The 20,936-nt window shown below is 39.4% G+C and overlaps 1 protein-coding gene across 2 annotated transcripts in view; it reads right to left on the reverse strand.

The window, feature by feature from the left end:
- Positions 1-20,936, reverse strand: part of LOC5571884 (cationic amino acid transporter 2) — a 91,983-nt gene that overhangs the window by 7,862 nt on the left and 63,185 nt on the right. The window contains exons 2-7 of one of the 2 annotated variants that reach the window (XM_021854074.1): positions 19,075-19,366; positions 11,080-11,364; positions 10,290-11,016; positions 9,981-10,171; positions 9,649-9,924; positions 9,169-9,500 (exon numbers count right to left, since the gene is read on the reverse strand). In XM_021854074.1, the coding sequence (XP_021709766.1) occupies positions 9,310-9,500; positions 9,649-9,924; positions 9,981-10,171; positions 10,290-11,016; positions 11,080-11,364; positions 19,075-19,318 (1,914 nt within the window). In that variant the 5' untranslated portion in view covers positions 19,319-19,366 and the 3' untranslated portion in view covers positions 9,169-9,309. Of the gene's footprint in view, positions 1-9,168; positions 9,501-9,648; positions 9,925-9,980; positions 10,172-10,289; positions 11,017-11,079; positions 11,365-19,074; positions 19,367-20,936 lie in introns of those variants that run through there. The other variant, XM_021854075.1, reaches the window with a different exon arrangement.

The following is a 20,936-nucleotide window of genomic DNA, read 5'->3' on the forward strand; positions in this document are numbered from 1 at the left end:
TGTCAAAGTGTTTTTTATATTTCAGTGAGAATCCATGTATTTCTTCTTCTTCTTCTTCTTCTTCTTGGCATTAACGTCCTCACTGGGACAGAGCCTGCTTCTCAGCTAAGTGTTCTTATGAGCACTTCCACAGTTATTAACTGAGAGCTTTCATTGCCAAAGTTGCCATTTTCGCATTCGAATTCAAATCACACAAAAAGAGAATCATCAAAATTTAAGCCAGAAATATTAACATATAAAGGTGGCGCAAGCGACTTTAAGGTGAATTTTCAAGTTTTAAAAAATGACCTTCAGTGAAGTAACTTTGTTATTTTTCAACCAATTTTGAAACTTTTAGCATTATTCCCTTCAAAATTAAAATTTTGAAAACATTGTAGAACACCAAATTTACCTAAAGTCTAAACTAGTTCCAATTAAAAGTAGTTTACTTCAATTTTTTCTCATTTTACTTAAAATTTCATATTTTTTTGACCATAGCTTCATAAAAACTCAATCGATTCCAACTCTTTTTACATGTTTTTGAAGCAAATTTAGTTGTTTTCAAATTATTCATAAACACATTTCAATAAAAAATTGTTTTGACCAAGTTATCCAACAAAAACTGCAAAAATACGTGATTTTGCAATGAGAGATGCCAGTTTATTTTTCAAACTTTTGCCAGTTAAACATTATCTCTAAAGCTGAAACTGTTTTTTTTTTTCATTTGTTGAACCTTTGAAATGGACTTTGCAAAAATTTTAAAATAATTTTGAAACAAAAATATTTTTGCGCTTGTTAAAAAATATGCACTTTTCAACTCGTTATTGAAGCAAGATGCTTCATATATTTAAGTTTCATAGAAAAAATGCAATATCCGGCATAAAAAACTTAAATAATCTAAAGAAATTAGAATATTTCCTTCAAAAATCATGTTTTTGAGTAGTTTTTGTTAAATAACTAAGTCAAAACAATTTTCTAGAGATTGGTTAGATTTATTGGTTAGAAAATAACAAAGTTATGGTGATTTCACTAAAGCCCCTTTTTTATTACCTGAACATTCACCTTCAAGACGCTTGCGCCACCTCTAAATCTTAATAATTTTAGCTCAAACTTTGAGGTTTCTCTTTTAATGAGATTTCAATTCATTAGAGCACCGAATCATAGGTTTTGGGAACTATTGAAAAATAAGCCGCACCCTAATGCCCAGGAAAATCAGGGAAATTGCCATTACGAAAAGATCCTGGACCGACCGGGAAGGTGAAGCTGTCTTCAGCATGGCTTTGTTTTGTAGCCGCGGACTCCAACCACTCGGAAAAGGAAGGCTCCTTGGATTGTAGTGTGTGGAATTTCTGTGGGAATCTTGTGGAAACTGTTCGTTAACTGTGAGAATCTTGTTGAACTCCAATTGAAATTATGTGGAAAACCTTGAAGAGTGTTGTGGGAATAATTTGGATTCACCAGGGGAGGAATCCCACTGAACCCTCAGCGGTAATTTATACGACAAAATATTAAATTTCCATATTCGTGGAAATTGTATAAGTTTTGCCACAGAACCATTTGATACTAACGAGCCTGGATTAAAATGAAAGAGGAGAATGCGTCTATTACGGCTATGTGTGTGTATGGATTCTATCCCATTACCCCGAATCCCATTTCCACGAATGCAATCTCTCCGAATTCCATCACCCCGAATGCTATTTTCCCGAATTTACAATTATGTTGACATGATGACATTGATGATATTGATGACATTTCCTAATGATATTGGAATTCGAGGCAGTGGCGCAACCAAGGGGGGGTTTTGGGGGTCAAATACCCCCTCAGAGCAGTAATATGTATATGACTGACCATACTGCATCCTACAAGCACTGCAACAGTAGGTTGTTTTAACAGTTATATTTTTCTGAGTTGTGACTTTCTTATTAATGAACCAAAAAAAGAGTTTCATAAAAACCTAATTTTCTCACTTTTACTGATAAATATAGTGCATGCTTTTGACGAGATGTTTCTCAAACATATTAATAGACAGTGGATTCCGAAGCTTCAACAATCTTGAAGAAATCGACACGTTAATGCTTCCAGTGGACGATTTGTCCTTTGAATGAAGCACCACGCTAGTCAACGGACTAGCATGCAACGTCCAGTGGCACAGTCGAAAAACCTTCCTGACGAAAAGTTTTCCGGACTGCAGCGGGAATTGAACCCACACTCCTTGACTCGATGCGGCTAAATGCTTGGTAACACTAACGGCCACGCAGCCACGAAGTTGTTGCAGCATTTAGGCAAATTTTACGACCTTCACAGCACGTGAATTTTTGGTGAATCATTTCTTTTGCGTTCAATGATTACGGAAAAATCCTAGTTCTAGAAAAGCTCAAAGGGAACGGCGATTCGGTTCGTAAGCTGAAGCTGAAAAATCACAAATCGATACTGTTAATTCCAAAGGGCTCTACTGACAAGTGCGATTTCTCTTCATCAATCCTCTCTTTCAATTCGCCAAATTGAAAAAAAGCCAAATTTTTTGTTCATGCAGTAAGATTTAGTAATTCCTTATCTTACAGTACGAAAACATGCTATGAAAAGTGAATCAGTTTTCGGATATAATGCAAAGAGATCAAGGATGAAGAGAAATCGCTGAATGCAGATTAGTTCTATTGAATAATTAATGTTGATATATTTGTGTACAAGCTGAGAATGCTTCAAAATCTTCAATGCTGATTTTCCTTCAATTGTATGGTTGCTGAAAGATCATTCGCATCGTTGAAAAACTTGAAAACGTCTATAAGGAATAAAATAGACGAAGAGTGATTTAACGCTGTCACTGTAATGTATGTGCATCTGAATAAAACTATAAGTTAAGGTACAGTTTTGAAACTTTCAAGCAAACCACAATGGATGGGGATTCAAATCATTATCAGAATGTTTAAATTTCATATGAACTTTTTCAACCGTTAATATCTGAAAAGTAAAATCTATGCTATTTTTTTATAAATAATACAATTTCTTGTGGAAAACGAAGCTTCTTTCATTTACCATAGGCCCAATTTTGGAAACTTATACCAGGTAGAATAGACTTTTATCAACTAGAGGAAGTCCATACCAAAAGGCATGCCTAGAGCGAACGAGAGAAACTGAAATTTGTAAATGTTGTTGCGTCTTTCGTAAATATTTCAGACACCGTACCTACTATTAATTACAAAAATAATAATTCATAGATAGATTTTTTAATAATAACGATAAGCTGCCTAGTAAATTCTCTTAAAATTTCGTTCATGATACTGGAAGTTTATCCAGTTATTTTTGGAAAATTTGTTTAGAGATTCCACAAAAAATTGTCCATTTGTCAATTCGGTGTCCGGCCATTTGGCCGAACGCCGTTTGGCCGAATGCCGTTTGGCCGAACGCCATTTGGCCGAAAGGGTCATATGGCCGAATGCCGTTTGGCCGAATCATGAACAAAAAAAAAAAATTGCTACAACGCTGATGTGTAGGATTCATAAGTGTGACCAAATAACTGATAAGCTAATTAATTTGTTGATTTTTATGATGTGACGGGACGTCATGTTTGTCACTATATAAGAGCTCCAAGAGAATGATAACATCGACCCTTTTATTCAGGACGAAGTTGTGAACTCCACACTTCACGTTAAAACTCTGAGGTGATGATTGATTCGCCGATTGATTACCAATGGTGTAACAAGGTTTCAAGTGTTTTTAGTGATTTCATCAGAAATTTTTCCTTCTTTTAAACATAGGCTATTCTTTCTAGTTATACTGGTTCCATTACTATCGGTAATGACTGACCTTATATTTTAATTGGGAATTTTTCCTTCTAAAATGAAATAAATTATTATATGCATTGCACTTATTTTAATTTTCATAAGAGATTTATCCTTCTTTTGTTAATAGGCTGTTCTTTCAAGTTTTTCATAATTAATTTAATTAAAGCTTAAAATACGTTCTTTTCAAAACATATTTTTTTAGCTCAAGGGTTAACTTACACACTCCGAAATCATGCGATTTTACGTCTTTTGGATGCACATAGAAGAAGCGAGCCAAATGACGTGAATTTGTGTCTCATTTTAAATACGATGGTGTCTGATTCGGGAAATTTCAATCATAGCGGCATCGTTTTCATGTCCTTCATCATGTAAAATTACATTTTTCTTTCAATACATCTTTCAGAACCCATTTTTACGTCATTTCATCACTTACATAATGTGCCATTCTGTCATAATGCGAATTACGTCCGGAGTGATTTTCATTATTTTTAAGAGTGTACCGTGGTGAATTGAAATCCGGACAGTATCAATATCCGGACACTTCGGTGAAATTCATTGAATTAACGAATAATATAACATTATTATGTTTAATTTTACTCATGACTTCTAGTTACAACAATTCCAAACATATTACTCTCAGTTACAATCTAGTTACCATTGCCCGATAATTGTTAAAAAATAAAAAGCAACTAGCTGCTTAAGATAGACGTCACTTTCTTATAGTTGAAGTTATTTTGATTATGGACCGATGCACGAGCTCACGAATTTGACGTTTGAGCGGTGCCGAATTCACTCGTTGCCATGGTCACATAAATAACACGGCACCGCTTAAACGTCAAATAGTGAACTCGTGCACTGGTCCATAGCGTCGTCGAGCTCACCATCAGTTTTAGCTGGCGATAATGTTTGCAAAAATGTAATATTTACGAAGTGTTTCAGTGCTATTGTAAACAGAAGGATATTTTAACCACTCGGAAACACGGCAGTGGTGGATTATAGTGTAAATATGAATTTTAAAGCGTGAACAAAGGCTGTCCGGGAAACTGTGCAAGTGTCGTTAAACCCGGACATCATAGTAAAGCCCTGTTATGTTTCTATTTAAAAGAATATTTGTAAGTGAGACTTGAGAAGCTTGATAATATTATCATAAAAAGTGTTTTAAGTGCTCAGATGACCTTTTATGCGGAAAAACTTCAATATTTTGCTGTAGTTTGAACCGCGAGCAGTTGATTCTGAATCTTGAGCTGCGGATGAGGTAAGCTATGTGTTAGTGTGAATATTTTTCATTCTTTCAGGCAGCATAGATCACATGTTAATATGAAAAGCTTGTAAATGTTATTATTATTTCAATGGGGGTATTGTTGAATCACTATTTTACGACAATTTCGTACCACAGCATGACTGTCCGGATTTTGATTCCAAAGTGTCCGGATTTGAAAACAAAGCTTGCTTCAGGTGTCCGGATTTAAGGACACGCTATGCCTTTTTATTTCAACATTTTTCATGGCATAATCGTTATTTTTACCATTAAATTGTTTGTTACTATAATGATGAAGTTTAAAACTGTTGGTAACACAAGGTGTTTGCATCTAAATCCAAAATAAACATATTAAAATTGAAGCTTAAACAATTGCCTCTGCTTAAGCGTCCGGATATTGATGCAGCACGGTAGATGAGATGTCATTCTCCTCCAAGATTAAAATTACAACTTGGGAACTGAACACTGCACCGTTTCTTGAATATAGCAATAAACGACTCGGTGAACACTTACGTCAAAGAAGTACACTGTTTCTCCGTTGTGAAAAGAAGAAGCCAAGACTTGTTGATGTCAGAACTATGACATATATTACTTAGTACGAGGGATCGAAGCAAGCCGATCCAGCAGAAGGACGAATAAGTTTTAAACTGTTTCAGTTACTGTCCAAAGTTCAAACGCGATGCCAAAACATCTGTTGGTGGCTATTACCACTAGCATAGCATTGAACAACTGCTTACATTTAGGATGTTCTTCTTTCAGCTCTGACTGTTTCTTCAACTAACACTAAAAAGCTTATGTATATCAATGATGATATTTTCTATTTTATGAATAAGCTGAATAAGTTCTTTGAAATTCATAATAAATTCATGCTAACTGTAGTTCACTTTTGTTTTCAATTTCGGCCAAACGGCATTCGGCCAAATGGCGTTCGGACAAATGACCCTTTCGGCCAAATGGCGTTCGGCCAAACGGCATTCGGCCAAATGGCATTCGGCCAAATGACCCAGAACCGTCAATTCAAGTATCCCGCTTATAGTATCTGCAGGAATTACTTTAGAAATATTATTGAGAAATCATTCAAGATCATCACTTCATGAGTTAATTTAAGAATATCTACCAAAAATGTCGGTATGCATCTCTAAATACTTTCTACTTAGAGGTTACACGCAGCAAATTCTGAAGGAATCATTCCAAAAAAGTTGTCCTAGCAACAACTTTAATATCGTTATAGGAGATCTAAATGCTTACAATAGCAAATTAACAGCTTTTGAATTCAACGTTGCTTGTATTGATCTGATAAAATAAACGTCCGACCCAGACCTCTCAATCTTCGGAGTGCAGTTTTGCATCTTTCCTCAGCTCAAACTTGCATCTGTTAGAACGAGTTAAATTAATCTCAATGACTTTATACAACGAGTGATTTATGATTGCTTTTCATACAAGAAGCACGATGTTTAAAATCAACGAATTTTCACTTCAAGATATAGTGCTAGGAGCAATAGAGCTAATCCAAAGTTAGAACTCTTAGAATAATGGTAGAGTAAGGTGGGGCAAAAGTTCGACCTTAGTGGTATAATCAAAGTTTCCAGGAAAATAATAGCAGATGAAACAAAACAAATACCATACAGCGAACCTTCAACATATTGACTATAACTTTGCTGAACAAACTTGTGTGAAAATATTTACCCATTTTTAGTTATAACAGTTTCAAAGTTGATTGTCTTAAACGAACTTTTGCCCCACCGGTGGGGCAGATTCGAACTTTTGCCCCGCTATGGGCCAAAAATTGATTCCAACTATTTATGGAAAAACTAATACACGTCAAAGCATCCTTATGATAGGCCTAGAAACGCCCTTACATAAAATATTGAAAAATATTTTATCTTCATTTGGTTCCATGCATCGAAAGTTTGACCAAATATTACAATATTTACGTCGAAAAACAACAAATAGCCATTACTTTTCCAAACCTTAATCGATTTTTATGATATTTGGAGTGAAAGTCTCTTACTTGAATAGCATTCGAACCACCATGACATTTCTAAGTTTTGATTTGATTTGAGCTAGAAATCTTAAAAAGAAACTCTTGCCCCACTCGAACTTTTGCCCCACTTTACTCTATTTAATGTTTTGAATTGAGTTAAGAGATGAATTCATTCAATCGAACGGGATGATTACATATTACTAATACGGGATAATGTATATGCTCAGGATCTTGGGTTTTCCGAAAGCATCGTCGGTTCGAAACGAATAGTTCAACGAGCAGTTTTCAAAGACGCAGAAGTTTTATGCATTCCGCAAAGACTTAAGTCTTTTTGTACAAATTTGTACCATGTACCGAAATGCGCAGGGATAATGACGGGCCATCCTGACGGACGGATACGAAATGATCGAAAGGTGGAAGCAGCATTACGATGAACATATGAATGACGCAGAAGACGCAAGCGCAGCTCAGGACAGAGAGGATGACGGCTACGTCAGCACAGCAGACATTTGAATTCAACCAGCTATGTTTTCAGACATGAAGAGTGTTAATGTGAATGTATTGCGGAATTTCACATGAGAACCAAATGCTCTAAGACTATCATACTTATTAACTTAGGGAACAACCTTTGAACTACTATACCTTATCTCACACTACTCCGTCCTTTGTTGCTGAACCGGACATGTATGTCCTACTCGAGCATCTCACGTACTTTTACATCTCCAAAAATATACGCACAAACAATCACAACTAAAATCTTGGTCACGCATCCGGCAGGTACTGTTTCGGTGGGACCGTCTTCTTCAGACCGTTCTTGAACTCGGAAAACGACATCCGGTGCTCGAGCGAGTTTCGTATGCTACTGGGCCGGGTATCGGGATTGATCGCTTTGAGTACATCGTCAAATATGAGCTTCTGCTGCTTCTTGGCCGTGTCGAAGTTTTTCGCCAGCTCTCGGAAGTTGCTCGGCGTGGTGGGTTGGGGTTCCCCGTTGGTGGCGGACGGTGCGGGAAGCTTCGCCGTTGAACTGCTCTGGGTTGGAGTTTGGGAGACAGTTGTGGAAGCTTGTCGGTCCAGCGGCAGGGCAGGTAGAGTCTTAGGCCTTATTTTGGTAGCAGGACCTTGCGAGAGCAGTTTCTCCAGTTTGGATTTGAAGGCTTCGCGGGGATTGTCCGACGAGTCTTCTTCGGCTTCGTCGGGATTTTTGCTGTCCACGGCCGGGGGCGTGGACTGAGGATGGAGTTTTCTGAGAGTGACTTCGCTGTAACCGGTGGTGATTATCGGAGAGGAGAGTATGCTAGGTCGTGCGGCTTTGTCACGACCGAGGGTATTGTACAGGATTGGGTCGAATTTGGGTGGTGTGGGAACAGGAGTTTCGGGTATCGGAGTTTTCGCTTTCTCCAGCTCACTCTCCGGCTTGATGGTGTTGAAAAGGGCTTCGTCAAACGTTGGAGGAGGTGGTACACCTTCTTTCGGTGATCGTTCAGGACTGTCTGTTCCGCTTTCGTTGGTTTCGCTGTTGTCTAGAAGAAGTATGAAGCTAGGCTCGCTATTACTGCGAGGTAGTTCTGAGGTTTCAGCAGTGTCTTCCGAAGTAGACTTTCTGCTCTTCCGTTTGTATGGTAGTTGCTGGGGTTTAACAAGTAAGGTGCTCAAACGAGTCATGAACTGTTTTTGCTTCTGACTATCTAGTCGGTTATAGTGAACGTCTTCTTCGTCTGAGTTCAAAGGACTTTTCGCGTCCTGTCCAACGACGAAAGCAGCTCGAGGTCGTATCGGTGGAGCTTCCTCCACGGCAAGGGACGAAGGAGCTGATGTCTCAGGTTCTGTTTCTTGACTAGATTCTTGTTCTTCTTGAATTGGTTCAGCAAGCGATCCGTCAACTGGTGGCATTGATATCTCATCTTCTCGATGGATATCTGCCACTACGGATTGTTCTCGAAACACTGGACTGGCCAATGATTCGTCGTCCAAAGAAGGATACATGTTATCCATGATTTTTTCTTCGTCATTCAAGATGTCATCCAGAATGGCAATCGCTTTGCTGGTTTCCTCGATTGAGTCCGAGTTTTTCTCATTGATGTCCTCTACAAAGTAAGCCTTCCCGTTTGGCTCAACTTTCTCAGTTACCAGATCGGACAGTTCAGAAACGGTCATGATCTCGTCCATGCTACTCTTCGGCGACGGAGTTCTAGACTTCGCCTTGGTCTGTATAGCATCCTCCTCCCTATCGGCCTTCTCTACATTCACTTCCCCAACCGGAATCAGCTTGAGCTGCTTTTCATCGCACCCGTTGATCACGGTATTCAAATTCTGCGAGTAATACCCGTTCGAGGTGATCGTAGCCGATGGTTCACTACTTTCAAAACCTTCATTATCTTCTCCCTCTGAACCGCGCAGCTGCCCATTCTGGCTAGGTCTAGCACTTGGCGACTGTTTGTCTTCTTTTCATCAGACTTTCTACCAATACAAACACACAATAGGTACATCGGTAGACCTGAGTTTTCGGATTGGGACGGAAGATAGTGGGAGCAAGGATTAGTTCTACGTTAGGGCATGCAGCATGCAAAATTACTACGAGATCAGTTGAGTTTAGTACGGATGTTAGTTCTACGTAGGATTCCATCTACCAATACGTTACTTACCAATTCCCATCCAGATTCCGAAGCGAATCCACGTGTAGACGTCCAACATCAACATCAGGTAGATATTGACAAAAATACTGATCGCAGGTAACAGCGGTACAAAGGGGACCTTGAACGGTGCTTCAGCCGTTTCCCGCGGCTGAATCGACATCAGAAGCAAGATGAGCAGCAGCAGGCCGAGAAGAGTACCGGCCAGGGTCAAGGCCCACGGTTCCATGTCGTAGAGAGGTTGCTTGGCGTAGAAGATCGTCAGGGAGAGGGCCAAGGATACAAGGCCTGTAAGGAAGATCGAAGGTCACATCTCCCATTTTAGGACGTCGAGCCATACTCACAGTAAAGGGTGACGAGCACTCCAACGACACTAGTGGAGGCATGGGAAGGTATCCTGACGCAGGATATGTTGAAAAGTTGTCGCATAAAAGCAGAACCCGTCAGGCGGCCACCTGACCTGAGGAGGTTCGACGATTCGAACACTTGCTTACTGGTAGATGGGATGGAGGCTGTTTGTGGTGCTTCAGAAAATCTGCGGAATGGAATATGTTCTTCCGATGCATCAAATTTTCTTGAAATTTGTATTGGATTGGATTGGATTTTGATACGAATGGGTGTGGGCTGGATTGCATTTGTACTGTTCTACCTACCTTAGAATGAGTATTGAGATCGCTACCACAGTGTACGCCATCAGCGTACCAATCGATAGCATATTGACTAGAGCTTTCAAGTCGAACAAACCGGCCATAGTGCCGGTCAGCAGCGCCGCGCAAAGCGTCCCGAACACGGGAGTCTTGAACCGAGAGCTGACCTTCCCCAGCGCTTTGAACACCAGTCCGTCCTGGGCCATTGCGTAGATGATCCGGGGCTGTGGAAACATGGCCCCAAACAAGCTGGCAACCAATCCGATGATTCCTCCGATGGCCACCGTCCACTTGGCGTAGGTCCACCCGATTTCGTTGAACACGAACGGCAGCGGTGCGTTGACGTCCTGCTTGTAGTAAGGCCACATCAGCGTCAAAACCGTGGATACTCCAAAATACGCCAAGAATATCGTACACAGCGATAGAAGGATCGCTCTCGGGATCGCCTTGCGGGGATTCTTGACCTCCTCTCCGGTCGTGGCAATACAGTCAAATCCAACGAATCCGAAGAAGCAGGTCGCTGCTCCCCTCAAAGTCCCCTCAAACCCGAACGGGAAGAATCCCCCTTCGCCAACGTTGTAGATCGTTGACACGTTTGCCGGATTAACGTTCCAGTTGGAAATGTCCGCGTTAAGTGCTCCAGCGATGATCACGAACAACACTATTCCAATGTTCAGTACCGTGAAGAAGTTGTTCACCATGGTTGATTTCTTCAGACCGAATGCCAGTGCGACTGTTACAATGAAACTTTCCGTTACGATCTACGGCATTCCCATAGCTCCCACCCCAAACTTACCTCCCAACAAGATCGCCACTGAAAATCCGAAGAAATCGAAATAGCTGGACATAAAGTCCCACTCCATGGGAGCTATCTCCCGGAACCGGATCTTCATCGTGTCATTTGCGAGCGTGTCGATGTACAGGCTCAACCCTCGGGAGACGCTTGCCGATCCGATGATGTACTCCAGCATCAGGTTCCAACCGATGACGAATGCCATGAATTCGCCGATACATACATAGCTGTAGATATAGGCCGAACCGGACTTTGGTACTCGGGCTCCGAATTCCGCGTAGCAGAGGCCTGCGAATGGGAACGGATCATCAGATTTTTCCAGTTGTACCCCGTTTGGCATAAGGTCATTTGGCATAAGGTCGTTTGACATAAAGACGTTTGAAATTATGTTTTTTGTATGCCCAGAATATTTTTGCAGAATAGTTCAAAATTTGAAGAACTATGCAAAACAGTAGAAAATGCCTTCTAGTTTCTTCGAAAATTAGATTTTGACGCATCTATTTTTAATGCAAGTCTCTGTTTGAATCGAAGTGGTATCTAAAATCGCTATTTTCCTTTCCTTCTTGCAGTGAATTTTGTTGCAGAGTTCTAGATACTCCAGCGAAACCTTCAAATACTTTTAAGCGATTATTCAAAGGGTTTTGGAAGAATTTCAGCTTCTTCGAGGAAAAGCTTCGGTTTTTCTGAAATAGTTCTAAGAACTTCTCACACTCCCAGCGATTGCTACAAAAGTTCTTTAAAGAAACCCCTAAAAAGTTTGTTTACTACAGGAAAATTTCAACAAGGATTGTTTTAGTTTATTTGCTATGAGCTTTTTCAAATAGTTCCTGTAGGATTATTTCCATAGATCCTTCCAGTAAAATATTTACTCTGAAATTCTTTCAGAGAAATGAAATTCTTTCAGAGAATCCTTAGAGGATTCCTCCAGGCAAGTCTCCACAGGGATTCTTGCAGGGATGTTTCCAGAGTGTTTTTCAGGAATTTCTCCCCAAGGCTTGCCTTTTGACAATCTTTTTAAGGGTTAGATTCCTTCAGGATTCGCTCCAGTGATTCTGCAAGAAATTACTTAACGATTTTCAAAAAATCATTCCACAAAAGTTTCCTCCAGGAATTCTCCTAAATCGCTAGATTAGAAAACTACAGTTAAACCTTCATGAGTCGATATTGAAGGGACCATCGACTCATGGAACAGCTATTCTTTGGAAAGCTGTTTGAAGGGACCATCATAGTAATCATAATTTTATGTTTTTAGTATGGTTCCATGAGTCGATATCGAGTAATGGAACATCGACTCATGGAGGGATGACTGTATCACTATAGATCCCCAAAAAAGCTCATAACTAACGAAATTTTCTTGCCTTTTCATAATAAAAAACTGAAGGCTTTGTATGAGAAGTTTTCCAAATAATTAGATATATTGGGAACATTTAACACTTCAGTAGTGTTGTTTTTGCATTTTATACAACACAGGTGGAAAAACCTCGCGTTTCGCACTCAGCAGCAGCGCGGTGCTTTTGGTGGTGATCAACGGAAGGTTAACATAAGATGCAGCATCTGAAGTATTAAAAATGTTTTAGTTAGTTCAGTATTTGATTAAATTTCACATCTATTTTGAGAGCGTATGAATTCACGTATAAGTCATTCTCTGGGTTTTAAAGATAGTGGAAAATCAGAATTATGTTGAAGCAAATCTATCCCATTAAGAATATAATATTAACAATTATGAGATTTAAAAGGTGTTGTCCATGAATTACAACAATCCGATTACGAAATCATCCAAAAACAAAATTTGATGGTCTTATTGAAAAAAACTTAAGACGTTCAGACATATTTGGTCATGAACTCCTCCAGGGAGTCCTCCAAGAAAATCACTACAGGAAATCTCCGAGAATTTTCTCCATCTATTTCGTCAAGAATTTCTCCAGGGGTTTTCCAGAAAAATCTCTGCATGGGTTCCTAAAAATGTTCCAGTAATTTTTTCAGGAATTCTTCCACACATTTTCCAGGGAATTCTTCCAGAGACTCTTGCAAGAATTAGGGACATTTCCAGGAATTTAACCAGACATCACTCCCAGGGGTCCTCTCAGAGATTAATCTAGGGATTTCTCCATATTTTTTTAGAAGTGCCTCCAGGTATTAGGTTTGGAATCCCTCCGGGGATACCTTCAAAAATTTATTCATGGATTTCACCAAAAAATTCTATAGGAAAGAAGTTCCTGGAGGAATTGCTGGAAAAATTCTTTGAGGAAGCACTGGAAAAATTCAGCGTGTAATTTCTGATGAAATCCTTGGATGAATCCATGGGAGTCTGTTGAGAAATTTCAAGAGGAATCCTTGTTGAATTACATGGCAATTCATTCATTGGATTAATTCACTTGACGAATTCATGAAGTAATTTCTTGCAGAACTCTTAGTGAACTCGCTAGACAAAAGGATTCCTTGTAAATCCCTGGAAGCATTCTTGAAAAAATCTCCGGGAGGAATCTCTCTAGAGCTACCTGGGGAAAACTCGTTCTGGTGGTTGCGTCGTCCCAGTCTTTGATTAGAAGGAGAGCGAGCACGAATTAATGATATCGCAGTATAACAAGAAACCGCCACGTGTGTGAAGGTTTCCTATGCCTTTGTAACTAGAGGTAAACCAAGTTTATGCTACAGCGCCATAGTGTTCCCATTTTCTGTGTCTTTAGGCTAGTGCCAAATAAAAAAGCCTCCGTAGTTTGGACTCCGCATAGCGTAAATCGGATACAGGCGCGATGGTTCATTTACCGTTATTATCATATAAAAATAGCCATCAAAACTTTAAACGCCATATGATTTATATACTTAATCTACACTTCTGAAAGGATTTAAAAAAAAATTCGTTAGTCGAAATTTTGAGTTACGCCCTTTTAAAGGCGTAATTGTCGAAATCGTCGATTTTGAACACATCAACAAAGTATTTCAATAGTGGTTTCTGCGCTCGTGTACATACACGTCACATGTCACCAACACTACTTAAAGATTGCTGGTTGAAAATATAAACAGAGATCAGCTGTTCCCAGCAAAATCAAATGGCAGTATTTTCAACCAGCAAATTTCCGCACGTGTTCGTGACACCGCTCGGCAAGAGCTCAATACCGGGAGCTGTTTTGGAATGTTTTCAAATACATACAATCATTCAATATTATGAAGATTAAATAGGGTAAATGATGGATTCGGCACCCTGAGGGTATTTTAGGCGGCACTCACTTATCGTCCTTGTTATAATTTATCAATATATCTATAATCTTCCATGTAAACCTCATCTTTCACAAAAATATTATATAACATGGGTTTTATTCATTGAATGAAATAAATGCTTACGAAATTATCGTCATTTGTGAGCTGCCGAATAAAACAACACAAGAACAGCTTAAGAAAACTCACCACTTTGAAATGTCCACTTCTCCGCTCCAATACCAATCTGTCACAAAAGCTGCGCACCGATCACTCATGCACTAATAAACTTTTGATTTGTCCATGAAGCACTCGATATACTGAATTTTTATGCTTTAGCATTAGCATTAGCATTAAGCATTTCGCACAAATTCGTAGGTGGTACAGTCCTAGACCATTGTATGAGGGTTGCCTCCTTCTCGTCCGTTACCAAGGTCAGAAATATGAGACTAACCTCTAACTCTTAGACAGGATTGACGCATCCTCCAATAATCGAGAGCTGTCCTGGCCACGTCCTTGCGAAAGCTGGGGAATTGGAAAGGATGATTGATTGTACACCTACTTAAGAAAGATGCAGAGAACTCTACGATACTGAATTTTATGCTTTAAATCACAAATTAAAATTAATGCACTTTGCTTTCTTCGGCAATCACTTTCAATTACGGGAATAGGGGCCCAGATAGCCGTAGCGGTAAACGCGCAGCTATTCAGCAAGACCAAGCTGAGGGTCGTGGGTTCGAATCCCACCAGTCGAGGATCTTTTCGGGTTGGAAATTTTCTCGACTTCCCAGGGCATAGAGTATCTTCGTACCTGCCACACAATATCCGCATGCAAAAATGGTCATTGGCATAGTAAGCTCTCAGTTAATAACTGTGGAAGTGCTCATAAGAACACTAAGCTGAGAAGCAGGCTTTGTCCCAGTGGGGACGTAATGCCAGAAAGAAGAAGAGGAAAATCGTCAGATTGATGAGTTTCCTCGCATAAAACGCTTTATTTCTGTGTTCATTTGTGCATTTTGTTTCGCCTTTTACACTCGTACAAAGTAAGTCGAATCAATCCGTAGCAGCTGTCAAATCAACATTTGCAATCATTAATAAAGTCGCATAAGACCACAGGTTAGTTCGTTAGAAAATTTATACACTCGCATTGTATGTTATTATTCATCACATAATATATGCACGTATATCGCCTCCACTTTTGTACGTAGAAAGCCTTTTCGTGAAATATTATAAGTAAAATGTTATGCGTGTAAAGCCTCCAGGTGATTTCGTTATACGTACAATTTGGTTGTCTGGGCTTCCATTCATTCCTCCAGTAAAATCTTTACTTGGATTCCTGCAGGAATTTGTCCAACGATTTCTCCAAGACCATTTCCAGGAATTCTTCCAGGAATCGCTCCAGGGATACCACATGGATTCTTCATGCGATTTCTCCTGAAATCCTTTTAGAGAAATGAAATTGTTCCAGAGAATCCTTAGGGGTTTCTCCAGAAGAGTACCCAGCCAACAAATTTGTTCACATAACTGAAATTCAGGTCAGGAAATTGAACGCTTATTCGGAAATAAAAGATTGTTTAAAATGCATAGATCCCCTCTATGTCAACTAATGTGGAGGCCATATACGTACATTCCAGAAAATGCCGTGTGCTGAGTACAACTTCAGGCGAGTTCGTTTGGAGCTTTCTGCAATTCCGTATATAATAGTATTTTGTACGTTATATGACTTCGTTTTAACAAACAAACAAAAAATAAAAATGTAAAACAAGTAGCTGCAAGCCTCCACGCAATGATCTTCAGTTCGCTAACCATATTGGCTACCACCGTTCCGTACAGTCTCTATTGAAAGACACGGAATTATGGCAAATATAAACTCAACAATCTAGCTGATCTGCATGTACGTCTATTCCATCCATACTGCCACCCATGTTCAAAAGAATTTGACGTCGGTATTTGTTTCTCATTTGATGATGCTACATTAGCTATTACCCAGTCAAAAATCTTGTTCGCATAACAGTGATCGCTTATGCAGTAAAACCAAATAGTTGGTAACGCACGAATTCTCTCTGTTCGAACAAATTTGGAGGCTATATTAGGCAATTCATTTTGGCCAATACAACTCTGAACAAGTTGATTTGGCGTTTACTATGACTTACATGTATGACGGAGTGTTGCACTTTATATGATTTAATTTTTGCAAACATATCAACGAAACATAAATACAAAAAAGCAGGCAGGTTGAGACAGGCTGCAAATTTGTGACCGTCTAATCAAGTTATTACAATAAGTGCTCTAATAATTAGCGAGTAGAACGCTGAAGCATAATTCTTGTGTGGTGTTCATCGAATGCAGCTATAAAACAGCATCCTAAGAAAGGGGTATAAATACGATCTGTTCTGTGACCCCCGTCGCTCACCCGGGTAAGATAAAAAGATATAATACGCATCGCCTAAGTGAAAACTGCTTTATCGCATTCTATAGTTCTCGATGTCAAGGTGTAATTTATTTAGTTTCAAATCAAACCCGAGCAATATGCCCCTTCCGTAGAAGAAAAAAAAGTTCCACACCATTGTAGAAATGTTCCCAAAGTGAATTCCACTACCTGCCAAGTTTTGAAAAGTCCATTAGTAGTCATATTCCAGTAGAGGTTTTTGCGGTAACTATAGTTGTAAATATTGATGTTCATTTGCAATGAGACTTTTTAATCGGACGCAATATTTTAATGGTGTTTGTCATCCAGTATATCAATTTATTCCAGTAGAAATTACTCTTGTTCAGTTTATGCTTGGTGTTGGAGTTGCATCCAGCGATGTGTACTCTTCCCCTGTATGATTTTATATTTACATCGGATGAACTTATATCTAATCTCAAATTCAAGATTATAATAGAATCAAATCAAGTGCAATAAAAATCACAATGGAATGACAATATGAAGTTACATATTTGAATATATGAAATTGTGGTTTGTTTAGATGCATATTGGAATCAGATCAAATTACTTGCTCCATAAACAATCTCAATCAATTAAATTTGGCACCATATGCAATCCTGACGTAAACTGAACATTTATACAATTTGAAATAAACATCCTTGTATGATCTCTGGTTTGCTGGGTATTCACAGGTTTTCTTGCAGAGGTGTCTCAAAGGCTTTTTCAGGAACTTCTCCTTGCTCTATGATAATCTCTTCGAGAACTACACTCAATATTTCTCTAGAAATTTATCCAAGGGTACTTGCATAGATTCCCCCAGGTAGGTAATCATTAGATTCTTCTAGGAATTATCCCGGATATTTCTTCAGGGATTACTCCTGGAATCGTTTCAGAAATTTAATGAAGAATTCCTCCATTGACTCTACAAGAAATTACTTCACGAACTCCTCTAATCATTCCTCAAGAGTTTCCTTCAGGAGAATTCTCCCAAATTGCTGCATTAGAAAAATATATGGATTTATCCAGGGAAATTTTCTCCTGAATTTCACCAGAGATTGCTCTCGAAATTGCTCCATTGATTCCTCCAAGGATTATTTCATGAATTTCTCTAGAAAGAACCTCTACAGGGATTTACCCAGCGATTGCTCTAGGGAAATCTTTACAGTGATTCTTCTAGTATTTTTCCAAAGATTACTCCAGGATCTTCCCTAGGTATTCCTAAAGAAATGCATTCAGAGATGTCTCTAGGTATTCTTCCAACAATTTACATAGGTAATCCTTTAGAGATACCTTTAGCAATTTACCCAAGTAACTTTTTTGAGATTTATTCATCAATTTCCTACAGAATTTTTTCAGAACTTCCTCAAGAGAGTCCTTCAAGAAATTCAGGAATTCCTCCAGAGATTTCTCAATCAATTTCTTCAAGAATTTCCCCAGGGGTTACCTCAGAAAAATCTCTGCACGAATTCCTGAAATTTTACCAGGAATTCTTCAGGATTTTTTTCAAAAGTTTTTCAGGGAATTTCTCCAGCGACTCTCGCAAGAATTTCTTCAAGAATGCTTTCAAGGACTCTTTCAGGAATTTAACCAGAGATTACCCTAGGGGTCCTCCCAGAGACTAATCTAGGGATTCCTCTATAACATCGTACAGGGATTTCTCCATATATATATTTCGAGAGGTTTTAGGTTTTAGGTTTCCTTCATTAGGAGGCTCGAGGAATCCCTCCAGGGATCCTTGAGAAATTGCTGGGAAGTATGTTAAGAAATATCAAGAACACCTCCAGGGAATACTCTAGAAAAGTCTCTGCATGGGTTCCTGAAACTGTTCCAGGAATTTATTCAGGAATTCTTCCAAAGATTTTTCCAGGGAATCCCTGCAGAGACTCCTGTAAGAATTCCTCCTGGGATTCTTCTAGGTATTTATCTAGGCATTACTCCAGGGGTTCTCCTAAGGATAAATCTAGAGATTACTTTTTAGAATCCTACAGGAATTTATCCATATTTTTTTCTAGAGGTTCCTTCTCTAGGATTCTCTCCAAGAATTTATTCAGTTAGTTCCTGGAGGAATTTCTGGGGTAATCGTCCCAGATTATGCGACAATTCCTACCATTCTTGACAGATTGCCGTTGTTTTAGTTCGATTGGAATTGCCTGGATGTCTAATTATTATATTAGTGAGTTCACTTTTCAGTATAAACGGTTTTTTGTTTCTCTAGATTTGTGCTCTTGAAAATTCGAGGTTTGGCTGCGATACATCTTCACCTCAAGAAGTCCTTGCTTTCAGACACATTATGCCAAACGACCAATATGCCAACTAGCTTCATGATGAATGACCCACCACCAATTTCCCACACATCCGACATCTCGGTTACTTACCAGCTAGAAAGGAGGCAGCGGCAGCAATCAGGAACGACAGCACAACCGACGGTCCGGCTTGATCTTTGGAGACATGCCCGGCCAGCACGTAAACGCCGACGCCAAGGGTTGCCCCAACGCCCAGCGCCGTCAAATCATAGGTGTTCAATATCCGTCCCAGTTTGCCATTGTCAGCAGCGCCGTCGGCTTCGATCGAGAGAATTTTCTTTCGCGTCAGAATCTTCCAGCATGAGGGGGTGGACATATTAGGTGCCGGTTGCGCGATGACTAAGCCGGGGCTTTTGATGGAAGTCTGGAACAAGAAGAGAAGGAAACGGTCATAAAAATTGAGCTTTGTATTACACCCGTGATTGTCCCGGTACACAGTGGTCGCACTCCATGCGAAAGTTGGTCAAAAGTACAAAGCTAACTGAAATCCAGTACTGGGAATGGTAATAGTAGTAGGCTTGAATTTCGTGAAAATCACGTGGCTCTCCCACTACAGTAGTTCAAAAACGTGAATCTCATCAAGTAGCCTATATTGGGTACATGAATTTCTCTAAATCAGTAGTGTCATTGAAGGCTCTAAATGCGGGAAATGCAGCGGGAAATAGAACATTTTTCTACAGTAGTTTTGGGTTGTCCTTAGCAACGGGTGTTTTGCAATTTTCAAGGCTTTTTGCCTACAGCAGCGATGGGCGTGAGCACGGTGTACTATATTAAGAAATTAAAATTTAAATTAAATTGTTAATTTTTATGCCGTGGGCGTGAGTTTCACTTGCTTCGCTGACTGTGAATGGCTTTGTTTGACTACTGCAGAGTGAATTTCAGATTTTTTCCCAACCCTGCTGAAATCGTTAAAAAATCAAGGGAATTTGATGTAAATGGTTTCAAAACCATAAACTTTCATAATTCCCGGTCAGTCCAGGATCTTTTCGTAAAAAGGAAATTTCCTTGACTTCACTGGGCAAAAAGTATCATCGTACCTGCCACACGATATACGAATGCGAAAATGGCAACTTTGGCAAAGAAAGGCCTCAGTTATAAACTGTGGAAGTGCTCATAGAACACTAAGCTGAGAAGCAGGCTCTGTCCCAGTTATTCAACATTACTGAAAGCTAAACAATATCGGTGGGAAATTTTTCAAACATATTTTCTTTTACTCTTGGCCAGCTTTGGGCCACCGTTCGTTATCAAAGTGCGAAATTGATACGTGCTTTAATCATCGCAATCCCGGTCTATAAACGACATGTCAGTCAAGTGAGGGGAGAAGGTGTTATCAATGAAAAAAATCTCTGTATTTGCCTTATGAATAATAGCGTATTTGATTGCATTGAGGTGTTTTTGCATGGCTGATAAGGTTCCCCAATATACATGTATGAAGGGGGGCATGAGCAATGAGATTTTTTCTAATAGCATGAAAAACAGGGCGTTCGTTGTCTTAGAGAGGGTCAAAAAGGTATCTCACGTGATCTACTTTTCTTATCAATGTTGGGGAAGTGCCATTGATTGAATCCATATCAACAGATCAGTGTAGTACGGCTCTACATAGGGCTTTGCTTTGTCTTTTTCAATTCATGATTCTTTTCCTCCTTCTTCTTCGATTTGAAGTTGCTTGTTAGCTTAGTGATTGGAATAGTTTATGATCGATTTGTCTACAAGTGATGGAGACACCATGGACGTTTAAATATTTATATTGTAGGAGAGTGGGTACTCTTTCGAACAGATCAACTGGAAATCGCAATTCTATGATGGTGCACACATAAAAAAATCCGTTCGCAGTCATGAACTCGTCAACAAGCAAAGCAAGCGTGTGCTAGAATAAGGGCGTAAGTCGCATGATCGATTTCTCTTCATCGATCCTCTCTTTTGTGAATAAAGCC

The sequence above is a fragment of the Aedes aegypti genome, chromosome 3 (assembly GCF_002204515.2).
Source record: "Aedes aegypti strain LVP_AGWG chromosome 3, AaegL5.0 Primary Assembly, whole genome shotgun sequence".
In the NCBI taxonomy this organism is placed as follows: Eukaryota; Metazoa; Arthropoda; class Insecta; order Diptera; family Culicidae; genus Aedes; species Aedes aegypti.